Raw genomic sequence first — 15,711 nt, forward strand, 5'->3', positions numbered from 1 at the left:
TAAAAAGCTGGAAAACATGTTGAAGAAAGATGTTTCAGCACACAGGGTTTGTTTTTAAGCCAGCGGTTGCTGGAGATGCAACATATTGGTGTGAATCCCTGTGTGAAATGATCGAGGGGGAGAAGTCCATCGACGAGATACAGAAGAAGATTAAGGTACTGAAGATCGCAAATTCTTTTATTTGTGATGCCAATAGGCAAATTATTCGCCTGAATGCTAAGGTGTCAGGTTTTTCTGTTTTAGCGCTCAGGGCTCTGTGGCTAAAATCTTGGTCTGCGGACATGACCTCTAAGGCAAGGCTGTTGTCCCTGCCTTTTCAAGGAAAGATCCTGTTTGGTCCAGGGTTGGATTCGATTATATATGGGAGGCAAGGGAGTTTTCCTACTGCAGGATAAGAAGGCTAAGCCTAAAGGATCTACTTTGCGTCCCTTTCGTGTGGACAAGGCCCAGCACTAGCAGCCCCGACACGAAAGCGGACCAGTCCAAGGGATCTTGGAGGCTGGCTCAATCTTGGAATAAGATCACATAGGGGGCAGATTATCTCTATTCTCAGGCGCTTGGTTGCAGGACGTTCAGGACCCTTGGGTTCTAGAAGTGGTCTCCCAGGGTTACAGGATAGGGTTCAGATCCCATCCGCCGAGGTCAGATTCCTCCTGTCAAACCTGTCTTCAAGACCGAAGAAGAGAGAGGCCTTTCTAGAGTGTGTGAGAGATCTCGCCTCTCTCGGGGTTATTGTACCAGTACCCTAGCAGAAAGGGGTCTAGAGTACTATTTCAACCTTTTTGTGGTTCCAAAGTAGGAGGGCACATTCCGACGATTCTGGACCTCAAGTGTTTCAACAAGTTTCTGAGTGTTCCATCGTTCAAAATGGAAACGATCAGATCTATTCTGCCCCTAGTTCAAGAGGGATAGTTTATGACAACTGTAGACTTGAAGGACGCTTACCTTCATGGGCCAATTCACAGGGACCACTTCAGGTTCCTAAGATTTGCGTTTCTTGACCAACACTTCTAGTTTGTGGTCCTTCCTTTTGATCTGGCGACGGCCCCAAGAGTCTTCACAAAGGTTCTGGGGGCGCTGCTTGCAGTGGCCAGATCCAGGGGCATTGCGGTGGCGCCTTACTTGGATGACATCCTAGTTCAGGCACCGTTGCTCGGCCTCGCAGAGGATCAATCGAGGGCTCTTCTTCTTTTGCTCCAATCTCACGGTTGGAAGATCAGCGCAGGAAAGAGTTCCCTGGTTCCCAGCAACAGAGTGGAGTTCCTGGGCACGATAGTAGACTAAATGTCCATGAAGATATTTCTCACAGATCAGCGGCGCAGGAAGCTTGCATCCACCTGTCTGGCCCTTCAGTCCTCCACAAGCCGTCAGTGGCTCAATGTATGGAGGTGATAGGTCTCATGGTGTCAAGCATAGATGTCATCCCATTCGCCAGGTTCCATCTCAAACCTCTTCAATTGTGCATGTTGAGACAGTGGAACGGCGATCATTCAGATCTATCACAGCGTATATCCATGGACGCTCAGAACTCCCTCTCTTGGTGGATTCGTCCAGAGCATCTGTCCATGGGGACATCCTTCTTGCGACCGTCAAGGAAAGTGGTCCAGGGAGGAGTCTCTCCTTCCGATCAACATCCTAGAATTACGAGCAATTTACAGTGCTCTGAAGGCATGGCCTTCTCTGGAGTCGGTCAGTTTCATCAGATTCCAGACCGACAATATTACCTCGGTGGCTTACATCAACCATCAGTGGGGTACGAGGAGCTTCCTCGCGATGAGGGAGATGTCTCGGATTCTGGAGTGGGCGGAGTCCCACGACTGCTCAATCTCAGTGATTCACGTTCCAGGTGTGGACAACTGGGAAGCGGACTTTCTCAGCAGACCATTCTTTCATCCGGGTGAATGGTCTCTTCACCCCAAGGTGTTTGCGGAGATTTGTCTCAGATGGGGAACGCCGGAGAAAGATCTCATGGCGTTCAGATTCAATTGCAAGCTGCCTCGATACGGTTCGAGGTCCAGGGGTCCCCGGGCAGAGCTGATAGATGCTATAGTGGTTCCTTGGGGATTCAGCCTAGCTTACATGTTTCTACCGTTACCACTTCTACCTCGGGTAGTGGCACGCATCATACAGGTGTGGGCTACGGCCATTGTGATTGCTCCTTCGGGGCCGCGGAGGATGTGGTTTGCGGATCTGGTGGGGATGTCATCCTCTTTGCCATGGAGGTTACCCTGTAGCAGGGATCTGCTGTCACAGGGCCCCTTTCAACATTGAAATCTAGATTCTCTGAGGCTGACTGCGTGGAGATTGAATGCCTAGTCTTAGCCAAGAGAGGCTTTTCAGAAAGTGTGATTGATACTCTCATTCAGGCTAGGAAGCCAGTCACTACCATAAGGTGTGGAGGACCTACTTGTCCTGGTGTGAGAAGCATGGATATCCTTGGCATAAGGTGATGGTATCCAGGATTCTGTCCTTTCTCCAGGATGGTTTGGAGAAGGGTCTTGTCGCTAGTTCCTTAAAGGGACAGATTTCGGCATTATCAGTTTTGTTGCATAGGAGACTCGCTAAGCTCCCTGACATTCAATCTTTTGTTCAGGCTCTGTGTAGAATCAGGCCTATCTTTAGACAGTCGGCTCCTTGGAGCTTAAACTTAGTCCTTAAGATTTTGCAGAGAATTTGAACCTATGCATTCCATAGACATTCCATAGACATTAAGATTCTGTCCTGGAAGGATCTCTTACTGTTGGCTATTGCATCGGCACGCAGAGTGTCTTAACTGGCTGCCTTGCAATGTAAGCCTCCTTATCTGGTGTTTCATGCGGATAAGGCTGTACTTCGCACTGGATTGGGGTTTCTCCCCTAGGTGGTGTCTAACCGTAACATCAATCAGGAAATAGTTGTTCCTTCTTTGTGTCCTAACCCTTCTTCTTCAAAGGAGAGGTTACTTCATAACCTGGATGTGGTTCGTGCCTTTATAGTTCTATCTTCAGGCTACAAAAGATTTCAGACAGTCTACATCTCTTTTTGTGGTGTATTCGGGGGAAGCGCAAGGGGCAACGGGCCTCTGCTACTTCTTTGTCTTTTTGGTTGAGGAGCTTGATTTGCTTGGCTTATGAGACAGTGGGACATAAGCCTCCTCAGAGGATCACGGCTCATTCAACTAGAGCTGTGACTTTGTCTTGGGCCTTCAAGAATGAGGCCTCTATGGAACAAATTTGTAAGGCGGCTACCTGGTCCTCCTTACACACTTTTACAAAGTTTTACAAATTTTATGTTTTTGCTTCTGCGGATGCTGTTTTTGGGAGAAAGGTTTTGCAGGCTGTGGTGCCCTCAGATTAGGGTCTGCCTTTTACCCTCCCGGGTTTCATTCAGAGCTTGGGTATATTTTCCCAATAGTAATGAATGAAGCCGTGGACTTTCCTCCCCTTTAGATGGAAAACATAAATTATGCTTACCTGATAATTTCATTTCCATTGAGGGGAGGAGAGTCCATGGCTCCCGCCCGTAGCTCCGTTGGGCGGCCCTAAATTTATTAATCTTCTGGCACCTTTTTTACCCTGATATTTCTCCTACTGTTCCTGGTTCCCTCTGCAGAATGACTGGGGGATGAGGGAAGTGGGGGAGGTATTTAAGCCTTTGGCTGGGGTGTCTTTGCCTCCTCCTGGTGGCCAAGTTCTTAATTCCCAATAGTAATGAATGAAGCAGTGGACTCTCCTCCCCTCGATGGAAATTAAATTATCAGGTAAGCATAATTTATGTTTTTCCCATCTGTCTCTTTCGCTAGTTTTCTGTCCTGTTTGTTGTTTCTCTAAGAAACGTTTAGGTCAGAAAACTTCTGTTTCTTCTTCTTTCTGTTTGAAAAGTATAATTGGTTTTGTTTTTGAGACTGCTGGACAGCAGTCTCCTGAGAGAATTACATCTCTTTCCTCTAGGAACAGCCAGCTGTAGTAGCCTGATGGTTAGCTTAGGTGCCTAGCAAGCGGAAGGTTTGCCGTTTGAAACCAGTTGCAGCTATTTGCACCTTGAATGAACAGCAAACTGTTTTACTGTCTCTTCTTAGTGGGTTTAAAAAATGAAACTTCTCTGGAACGGTTTTCCAAGGCTACAACTTGGCCTTCTCCATGCCCTGTCCAAAATTTTACAAATTGGATTTTTTGCCTCGGCTGAGGTTTTTTTGGGAGAAAGGTTCTTCAAGTAGGGGTCCCTTCTGTTTAGGTTCCCTGTCTTGTCCCTTCCTTATCATCTGTGTCCTCTAGCTTGGGTATTAATTCCCAACAGTAATTGATCCATGGGCTCACCATGTCATTAGATAGAAAACAAAATTTATGCCTACCTGATCATCTCTAATTACTATTGGGAATATCACTCCTGCCCAGCAGGAGGCGGCAAAGAGCACCACAGCAAAGCTGATAAATATCACCTCTCTTCCCTCCAACCCCAGTCATTCTCTTTGCCTACGTTAAGAGCAAGGCGGTGGTAAAGTTTAGGTGTCTAGAAGAAGATTCTTCAATCAAGATTTTATTATTTTTCAGCAGTACAAGTTTGTTCTGCATTTTTCCTAGGGTGTAGCTGTAGTCCGTGTCAGTCTCTTCAGTAGAGCAGTGGTGGCTTTTAAGCAATGGGAACTTGTGGGGTACAATACTCACTGTGCCTCCCATGTAGTTAATGCTGTTCTAATACTGAAAGCCTGAGTAAGATTACTCAGTCTTTATCTTTTTTTCCACAGGTCCATGTGAGGGAGCATGCCTCTCAAACCTAGTGAGCTGCCCTGCTGCCTGGCAGAATTCATTGAGGTAAGTGCTATTTTTATTTTCTGAGTTGTATACAAGAAAAATATGACACTTTAATATTTATTTCAATGGGACACTAATATATATGACCCCTAGCAAGTCAATTGGCTTATATAAGGCAGTGGTTGCAGGCACTGGGGACAAGGAGATAGGCTCAGTCAGTATGTCTTGAGGTGGTGTGTTTTTTACTTGCTCCCGGTGTTTTTTTCCTCAGTGTAATCATGCCGACCAGGAGGTTAGTTCTGTTACGCCCACGATGGGCAAGGCTAGCTAAGGCGCTAAACTTTTCTATTGCGCGCCCTTTCTATTCTCTTCCTGTGTTTCGGAAGGGAAGAATTTGGTTGCAGTTCCAGTTTTGTGTGCTACGCTCTACGGACATTGGGTACAGCACTCTGGATTGAGTCCGAATCCATCTGATAACTATTGTCTCCGGTTTTCCAGCAGAGCAGGTATTCACCTCAGCAAAGCTAAGCTGAGGTGTAGTGGCTGTCCGGGATGTTTGATAAATAATCTCTCATATTTTTGATGTAAAAATAAAGCAGTTTCATTTTTATATTTAAAGAGACGGTAACGTTTTTTGTTTGTGAAATTTTGATTATAAATTAAGTACTTTTATTTTTAATTTGTTCAATTCTGGGTAAAGATGGACCAGGAGGCTTTACAAAATGTTACTTGTACTTTATGTTTTGATGCTAACGTAGAACCACCAATCCCTTTCTGTTCCTCATGTATTGAGAGAACATTGAATTACAGGGATAGACATTTTGATTCTGAGATAACATTGTCTAGGGCGAATGCTGTTCAGGAGTCTACTGACAATGTTCAGGGTATGCCGCATCTCTCTCCTCAAGTGTCCCAAAATTTATCGTCCACACATGCAGTGTCCTGAGTTACGTTGCAAGACATCGCTAGCCTCATGTCATCTGCGGTATCTGATGCGCTGTCTGCTTTTCCCATGCTGCAGGGAAAGCGCAAGAGGAAATGTAAAGAATCAGTGAGTAAGGTTTCTGACGCAGTCATGGCTATTCCGATTGTTCCCTCCCAGAAGTCTGAGGAGGAAGATACTTCCGTAGCATCTGAGGGTGAAATCTCAGACTCAGGCAGTGTAATTCCTTCTTCTGATGCTGAAGTTGTATCCTTCAGGTTTAAGCAAGAACACCTCCATTTGTTACTTAAGGAGGTTTTGGCTACCTTGGACGACTCCGACACTACAGTCGTCAATCCTAAGAAGTCTAGCATGCTAAACAAGTATTTTGATATACCTTCCATGGTGGAGGTTTTCCCTGTACATGATCGTGCTACAGAGATTATTGCTAGGGAATGGGAGAGACTCGGTATCCCTTTTTCTCCATCCCCTTTTTTAAGAAGATGTTCCCTATTGCTGACTCTATCAGGGAGTCTTGGCAGACGGTTCGCAAGGTGGAAGGAACAATTTCCACTTTGGCTAAGAGAACTATTCCCATTGAGGATAGCTGTTCCTTTAAGGATCCTATGGATAAGAAGTTGGAGGGGTTGCTCAAAAAGATGTATATTCACCAGGGTTTACAATGGCAACCTGCGGTGTGTATTGCTACAGTCACTAGTGTGGCGGCATACTGGTTTGATGCATTGTCTGATTCTATTCAGACAGACACTCCCCTTGAAGAGATCCAGGATAGGATCAAGGCTCTTAAGTTGGCCAATTCTTTTATTACGGATGCTTCCCTACAGGTTATTAAGCTTGGAGCAAAAATGTCTGGTTTTGCAGTACTGGCCCGCAGAGCCTTATGGTTGAAATCCTGGTCTGCGGATGTTTCGTCTAAGCTTTTGGCGATTCCCTACAAGGGTAAGACCTTGTTTGGGCTGGGCTTGGCTGAAATTATTTCTGACATTACGGGGGGAAAGGGTAATTTCCTCCCTCAGGATAAGAGGAATAAACATAAGGGACGTCAGAGTAATTTTCGTTCCTTTCAAAACTTCAAAGGTAAGCCTTCCTCTCCCTCTGCCAAGCAAGATCAGTCCAAACCTTCCTGGAGGACCAACCAATCTTGAAACAAGGGAAAGCAATCTAAGAAGCCCGTTGCTGACTCAAAGTCAGCATGAAGGGTCTGCCCCCGATCCGGGACCGGATCTTGTGGGGGGCAGACTTTCCTTCTTCGCTCACGCTTGGGTTCAGGATGTCCCAGGGATACAAACTAGAGTTCACAACCTTTCCTCTCAGGGGCAGGTTTCTGCTCTCAAGATTATCTGTATACCAGATAAAAAGAGAGGCGTTCTTACACTGTGTCCGAGACCTTTCCGACCTGGGAATGATAGTTCCTGTTCCACTGCAGGAACAGGGTCTGGGTTTTTACTCCAATCTGTTTGTGGTTCCCAAAAAAGAGGGAACCTTCAGACCAATTTTAGACCTCAAGATTCTAAACAAGTTCCTCAAGAGTACCGTCCTTCAAGATGGAAACTATTCGTTCATTCTTCCCTTGGTTCAAAAGGGTCAATTCATGACGACAGTAGATTTAAAGGATGTGTACCTGCATGTTCCCATCTACAGAGATCATCACAGGTTTCTGAGGTTCGCATTTCTAGACAAACATTTCCTGTTTGTGGCTCTTCTATTCGGCCTGACCACAGTTGGCGGTGCTCCGGTTGCGGGGCATTGCAGTGGCACCTTATCTGGACAACATTCTGGTTCAGGCTCTATCCTTTCAACAAGCGAACTCCCACATGGAGATGTTCCTGCGTTCTCACGGTTGGAAGGTGAATTTGGGAAAGAGTTCCTTAATTCCAGCTACAAGGGTAGTGTTCTTAGGAACCATAATAGATTCCCTATCAATGAAAATTTTTCTGACAGAGGTCAGAAAATCAAAGATCTTCGACTCTTGTCTGGCCCTTCAGTCCTCTCCTCGGCCGTCAGTGGCTCAATGTATGGAGGTGATCGGTCTGATGGTAGCTGTCATGGACATCATTCCGTTTGCCCGGTTCCATCTCAGACCTCTGCAGTTATGCATGCTCAGGCAGTGCAACAGGGATTATGCGGATCTGTCTCTGTGAATTCATCTGGATCAGGCAACAAGAGACTTTCTTCCTTGGTGGTTGTCTCCGTATCATCTCTCCCAGAAAACCTGCTTTCGCAGACCCACCTGGGTGATTGTGACAACGGACCCCAGCCTGTTGGGATGGGGAGCAGTCTGGGGCTCACTAAAGGCTCAGGGGACATGGACTCAGGAGGAGTCTGTTCTTCACATAAACATTCTAGAGCTGAGGGCAATCTTCAATGCTCTTCTGGCCTGGCCTCAGTTAGCTTCAGCCCAGTTTATCAGGTTTCAGTCGGACAACATAACCTCAGTGGCTTAAATCAACCATCAGGGAGGAACTCGGAGTTCCTTGGCCATGTCAGAGGTAGCCAAGATTATTCAGTGGGCGGAGACCCACAACTGCTGTCTTATCTGTGATCCACATTCCAGGAGTGGACAATTGGGAAGCGGATTTTCTGAGCAGACAGCAAACTTAATCTGGAACTTCATCCGGAGCTGTTTGCCAACTTGATTCTCAAATGGGGACAGCTGGAGCTGGATCTCATCTCAACAGAATGCCAAGCTTCCGAGGTATGGGTCAAGGTCAAGGGATCCTCAGGCTGTACTGATAGATGCTCTGGTGGTTCATTGGAATTTCAGTCTAGCATACCTATTTCCTCCGTTCGCACTCCTTCCACAGGTTATTACTCGAATCAAACAGGAGAAGGCGTCGGTGATCCTCATTGCACCGGCGTGGCCTCGCAGGATCTGGTATGCAGACCTAGTGGAGATGTCACCTCTCCCACCATGGAGATTTCCACTGCGAAAAGACCTTCTTTTTCAAGGGCCCTTCCTTCATCCAAATCTCGTTTCTCTGAAGCTGACTGCTTGGAGATTGAACACTTAATTTTATCTAAGCGGGAATTCTCTGAGTCAGTTATTGAGACCATGATTCAAGCTCGAAAACCTGTCGCCCAAAAGATTTACTAAAAGATATGGGGTAAATATCTGTAATGGTGTGAATACAGAGGCTACTCTTAGAGTAGAGTTCGGATTCCTAGAATTCTATCCTTTCTCCAGGAGGGTTTGGAGAAGGGTTTATTGGCAAGTACTTTGAAGGATCAAATATCTGCTTTGTCTATTTTGTTACATAAGCGTCTGGCGGATGTACCAGATGTGCAATCTTTCTGTCAGGCCTTGGTCAGAAACAGGCCTGTGTTTAAACCTGTTAGTCCTCCCTGTTCTTAAAGTTCCTCAGCAGGCCCCGTTTGAGCCTATGCATTCCTTAGATATTAAGATGTTATCTTGGAAAGTTTTGTTTCTTGTTGCAATATCTTCTGCTGCTAGAGTATCAGAGCTCTCAGCGTTGCAGTGTGAATCCCCTTACCTTATTTTTCATTTGGATAAGGTAGTTTTGCGTACTAAATTAGGGTTCCTCCCTAAAGTGGTTTCGGATAGGAACATTAATCAAGAAATCGTTGTTCCTTCTTTCCTGTCCTAACCCGTCCTCTCATAAAGAGCATCTGCTGCACAACCTCGACGTGGTGCGTGCGTTAAAATTCTATCTGCAGGCGACTAAGGAATTTCGTTAGTCTTCTGCTCTGTTTATTGTTTTCTCAGGGAAACGTAAAGGTCAGAAAGCTACGTCTACTTCTCTTTCTTTGTGGCTGATGAGTATAATTCTCTTGGCCTATGAAACTGATAGACAGCAGCCTCCTGAGAGAGTCACGGCTCATTCTGCGAGGGCTGTTTCCTCTTTCTGAGCATTCAAAAATGAAGCTTCTGTTGAACAGATTTGCAAGGTTGCAACTTGGTCCTCTCTACACACTTTTTCAAAATTCTATAAATTTGATACTTTTGCCTTGGCTGAGGCTTCTTTTGGGAGAAAGGTTCTTCAAGCAGTGGTGCGTTCCGTTTAGGTTCCCTCCCTTATCATCTGTGTCCTCTAGCTTGGGTATTGATTCCCAATAGTAATTAGAGATTAGAAAGAAAATGAAATGTATGCTTATATGATAAATTTATTTATTTCTTGACACGGTCCGCCCTGTTTTTCTTTAGACAGTTTTTTTCATGTTATATAAACCTCAGGCACCTCTGCACCTTATTACTTCATTTCTCTCCTTTACTTCGGTCAAATGACAGGCGTTGGAGGGAAGGGAGGTAATACTTATCAGCTTTGCTGTGGTGCTCTTTGCCGCCTTCTGCTGGGCAGGAGTGATATTCCCAATAGTAATTAGAGATGATCCTTGGACTCACCGTGTCAAGAAAGAAAGAAATTTATCAGGTAAGCATAAATTTCGTCTTCTTTCTTGACACGTTGAGTCCACGGCCCGCCCTGTTTTTCAGACAGTTTTTTGTTATATAAACCTCAGGCACCTCTGCACCTTGTGTTATTTCCTTTCTCTCCTTTTCGTTCGGTCGAATGACTGGGGGTTGTGGGAAGTGATACTTAACAGCTTTGCTGTGGTGCTCTTTGTCTCCTCCTGCTGACCAGGAGTGATATTCCCAACTGCAATTGATGATGATCCGTGGAATCACAGTGTCAAGAAAGAAAGAAATTTATCAGGAAAGCATAAATTTCATTTTTATAATGAGGTTTTATTATTACTGTCTGATAGCAGCACAGCAGAAAGGTACATATTTTCTGTAATATGGACTCAAATATTATAATATTGAAAAAAATATTGTAAGAAAATAAGCTAAATTGATAAAACGTGTTACTGTAATCCGGATTGTACATTTTTATTTAATTATTAAACCACTTTTTTTCCTTTTGTAGGTAATAGATTAAATATTTTACACCCACTCCAGAGAGCAGCAAAAATCAGATTGGTACCACACAGCCCAAACATACAAAAAGACGATGATTATTATCAAACTCTGGAAGTATCTCAACAGTCAACTGAAGAAGATGAGAGCTCATCAGAAGATGAACAACACACAACGTGCACAGAGGCTAAGAAAGGTGTGAAACAAAAACAAAACCTTGACAAAAGGATTCCAGCTGAAAATAAACCTTCCACTGAGGGCTCAAAACATATTAAACAAAAGGAGAGTCTTCAATCCCAAAAACCAAATCCCCCCGAGGATAAGTCGTTCACTTGCACCGAATGTGGAAAAAGTTTTACAAGCAAGTACGGTCTCCAGATACACCAAAGGATCCATACAGGGGAGAGGCCTTTCACATGTAAAGAGTGTGGAAAATGTTTCACACACAAGAGTAATCTTAAATATCATGAAAGAAGCCACTCAGGGGAGAAACCGTTCAGTTGTACAGAATGTGGTAAAAACTTTACATACAAGTCAATTCTCCTGCAACACCAAAGGATCCATTCAGGGGAGAAACCTTTCACTTGTCCAGAATGTGGGAAATGTTTCACACAAAAGAGTACTCTTGCGTATCACAAAAAGACCCACACAGGGGAGAAACCGTTCACTTGTGTGGAATGTGGCAAAAGTTGTGCAAATAAATCAAATCTTCTATTACATGTGATTGATACAGGTGAAAAGCCTTTCACATGTACAGATTGTTGGAAATGCTTCGCGTACAAGTCACATCTCCTAAGACACCAAAAGAATCATATAGGGGAGAAGCCTTTCACTTGCACAGAGTGCGAGAAAAATTTCACCAAAAAAAAGTAATTTCAAATTCTATGGAAGGATCTGCACAGGGATAAATAATGCACCGATTGGTTCATACAGGGGTGAATCTATTAACATGTACAGAGAGTGGAAAACACTTTTTACCCAAGATAATGATGGTGGTTACTATTTTTATGATCATCTCTATCCAAGTTTATTGTATACAGTATTTTTAACTAAATCAACTCTATAGTGACATTTTAAATGTACGTGCTCTGCAACTGCTGAATATTTTGACATTTGGTAACTCATTTTACTGGTGTCTGTAACAGACCAAAACTCCGCTTCTCTGATTTCTTCTTATACTATGGGAAACTACAAATGAGATTACCAAGTAATCAGAGCAAGAGGGAGTTTCTTGTTGTTGTACTAAACTAAAGTTCTAGTCCTCCTCGAGGCATTTTTTAAATTTCATTTATTAATTTGCATAGTCCTGTATCTAAGCTAAGACTGAAATGTCCTAAAATGTATAGAGAGTCACAGCTCTCTTTTTTTTTTTTTGTGTAGTGAAGATCATTTGCTAGTTTGCTTCTCTACACATTTAACCGTGACTAGGATGGACTATCTACTAATGGTATCATAATGAAATGTAAAACTGCTAAAGGACAGATCAGGAATCTGTTATGCTCTGTAAACTAACAGTATTAATATGAGGTGCACATGTTCACACACTCAAGGCAGATATTTTTTATAGTAATGTATTATATATAATACAGAAGGGATTTACAGGTCATGTAGCATAAGTGTCTGTGTAGTGAATATACAGAAGGTTTGTAACTAAGTTACCTTAACATCTTGTGTAGCCAAGTGCTGAGGAAGTTTTTATTTATTAAATAGGTATTTTAAAACAGTAGAAAAATTCAAAGGTAAAAAATGTGTTTATAATGATGTAAGAGTTTATGTTTTCATTCAAACAGCAAAAGCAGAAAAAATCCTAGTTTTGTCTTTTTCTTAATAGAAGATTGAAACTTTAAATGGTTTCTCCCACCTAAAGGGACAGTTTAGTCGAACGTAAACTCATGATTCAGATAAGGCATGTGATTTTAAACAACTTTCCAATTTAAATTTTTCATCAAATTTTATAAGCCTTTGAAGACCACCTCTTATCTCTATGCATTTTGACAGTTTTTCACAGCTAGAGGGCGCTAATTCAGGGGTATCATATATGTAACATTGTGCTCACGCCCTGGAGTTATTTATGAGTCAGCACTGATTGGCTAAAATGCAAGTCTGTCGAAATAAGGGGGCAATTTTCAGAGGCTTAGATACAAGGTAATCGGAGGTAAAAAGTATATTAAAAAAAAACTATTTTTATAAAGGGATTAGCTATCTTTTTAAAACTAATAATAATTCTAGAGTAGACTGTCCCTTTAATAATAATTATAACATATATAGCTATTGGGGGGATTCACATATTTGTATGTTTCCAAAGTCATTCAGATAAAGTATAAACTAGAGATTCATTACTTGAAGTGCTTAAACTCTGGTATTTACATTTTTCCTTATTTTTAATAACTATCTTGATAATGATATATGAAGTTTTCACCAAGTGTTACTAATTTCTATAGCTTAGTGGAAAGTTATTTGATTTAGTTAATACCTATGTTTTTTATCTGTAACTCTTTTGCAATCATTTTCTACCATAGCCAATACTTTAATGACCTAACGTTAATAAGACCTATTACATAGTTTAAATTATCTGGATTATGTTCAAATCCCCTTGGTCATCTTTTAGTTGCTGTGTTTTGAGCCTTATTATATGATACTTACTAAATATTTTAAAGGAAAATCAAAGTAAAAGAATATCAGTGTTGTTCTCACTCACTAGTTAGAAATATACATTTGTACCATTGCATACAAACTAACAAAGTGTTTCCCTATTGGACATGTTGGAACTGAGGCGTTGAAGTATTTTTTCTTTAGCATTCCATGTGACGTCTCAGTATAGCAGAATGTCGTTTTATTGATAACTTCCACTCACCTCTGTACAACATAGCCATTTAGCCGTTACATTTCACGGTACATTCTCAGTATAATTAAACATATAGTATCTTATTCATTATTTCTTCATGTAAGTGTATGTTCAGTACTGTAGAAAGCAGGTAAGACATATTCATATTGAACCTTTATGGGGCCAAAGGTAGCATGAATCAATGTGACAGACTCCAAGTGAAAACACTAAATGACTATACTTGAGGAAGAGCTGTGGGTCTAAAGCAGTTATAGGATGATTCCTTCTCCAGCATTACTAAAGAGACTGATATGGTGGAGGAAATGGAACCCAATGTAAAAAAAGCACTCACTCTTCCTTAACTCTGAGAGAAGGTCTAAAAAGTAAATCCACTCTCTCAGGGTAAACAGAGGCACAGGGCACTTAAAATGTGAGATGAAAAGGACAATGTAAGAAATCAGAGAGCCAAGGAGCAGAGAGTGACCAAACCAAGGTTAAGGAGCCAGATGTCACAGCTAAAGGTCAACCAACCAGGTGACTCCAGGACGCAAGCCAGGCGTCAGCAAGATGATAATTAGCACAAGAGAGGTTATGGGCACTGGAAGGGTCAACAAGGTGAGACAAGGAATTGGGTTTCCAGAACATCAGAAACAATACTCACATCACCATATGGAGATCACCCTGGAGATGTACCTGTGCTGTGACAGAGGACCACTCTACACATACTGTAGTGCTGAACAAGGGCAGTGTATAGTGAATGATGTTCTTCCTCCCCCGTAATGGTAAAAACATTGACTTTGTGTAGTGAAAAAACGTACTTTACCGATACTAGGGCGGAGGAATTCAGGTGGGCATACGCTTCTCTGTCTCTTTACTACACTCCAGAGTTTGGGTTGCATAACTCTGCTACAGGATGAAGGGTCACTTGTTGGATGACAACACCAGAAAAATATTTTTATTTCTTCAGCGCCAGGGGGCGGAGTATCCACCTGAACTTCCTTCCTGAGTGTAGAATTAAGTGAACACAGGAAAACTATGTGTTGTTTTCAGCACCAATTTCTCTTTTATCCGCTACCTTTTTTAACTGTAGTTTTGTTTTTTGCATTAAAATATTATGCAATAAATCTGGAACAAAAATGTGATTTCTCTCATATTATACAATATTTTCAGTAAGAGGAATGAATGTTATATATTTTATTTATATTCCAGATAACTGTTTTATGTTTCCTTGCATCTACGTTTACCCGTTTGTGCTTCTTCAGAAGCGGTCGCACATCACATCTGGAAACCGCTGGAGTGATGCCGTATAACTACCTTGTGTCTTGTATTGCCGTGGGGGTGTATGACTTTTGACATTAAAATTGTATTCTCTATCTGAATCATGAAAAAAAGAGTTTGGGTTTCATGTCCCTTTAAACTTTTCAATTTACTTATTATCTAATTTGATTAGTTCTCTTGTTATCCTTTGTTGAAAAAACATACCTAGGTAGGCTTATAAGCTGGGAGCTAGCTGCTAATTGGTGGCTGCACAGATATGCCTCTTGTCATTGGCTTACCAGTGTGTTCAGCTAGCTCCCAGTAGTGCATTGATGCTCAATCAATAAAGGATGCTAAGAGAATGAAAAAATTGCTAATAGAAGTATCTTGAAAAGTTGTTTAAAAAATGTATGTTCTATCTAAATAATAAAAGGAAAACAAATATTTACTATCCCTTTAAACTGCCTGCATCAGTCTCACCTTGTTAGCAGAGTTTGGCTGTTCCCCCCCCCCCCCCCCCCCCCCCAGTTGTATTCCTCTTGCTCGGCTGTTTCAGGTAATGATTTTGTTTAAACCTACATATGAAATGGCTGATCTTTAGCACGTGCACAAGGGCACCTAGAAGAGCTGATGCTGTTGTGAAGGCAAAGGGCGGTCACACTAAATATTGCTTTCATTTAGATTTGTCTTCTGTTCACTCACTTTGCATTTTGTTACTTGATAAAAGTAAACAATCAATTAATATTTCTAGTTTAGAAAACATTCTTACTTGACACCATTTTTTTCACACCTTCCTAAAACTTTTGCATAGTACTATGTGTGTGTAATTATATATATATATATATATATATATACAGTCTGTGTGTGTAATTATATATATATATATATATATATATATATATACAGGGAGTGCAGAATTATTAGGCAAATGAGTATTTTGACCACATCATCCTCTTTATGCATGTTGTCTTACTCCAAGCTGTATAGGCTCGAAAGCCTACTACCAATTAAGCATATTAGGTGATGTGCATCTCTGTAATGAGAAGGGGTGTGGTCTAATGACATCAACACCCTATTTCAGGTG

At 42.2% G+C, this 15,711-nt stretch overlaps 1 protein-coding gene across 1 annotated transcript in view; it reads left to right on the plus strand.

The window, feature by feature from the left end:
- The window catches only part of LOC128659717 (gastrula zinc finger protein XlCGF52.1), a 60,402-nt gene extending 45,890 nt beyond the window's left edge, over positions 1 to 14,512 (plus strand). Inside the window, exon 5 of the mRNA XM_053713291.1 lies at positions 10,557 to 14,512. Coding sequence (XP_053569266.1) covers positions 10,557 to 11,419 — 863 coding nt within the window. The 3' untranslated portion in view covers positions 11,420 to 14,512. The remainder of the gene's footprint in view (positions 1 to 10,556) is intronic.
- The last annotated feature ends 1,199 nt before the right edge of the window (positions 14,513 to 15,711 follow it).

Source organism: Bombina bombina, chromosome 5 (assembly GCF_027579735.1).
Source record: "Bombina bombina isolate aBomBom1 chromosome 5, aBomBom1.pri, whole genome shotgun sequence".
Lineage (NCBI taxonomy): Eukaryota > Metazoa > Chordata > Amphibia > Anura > Bombinatoridae > Bombina > Bombina bombina.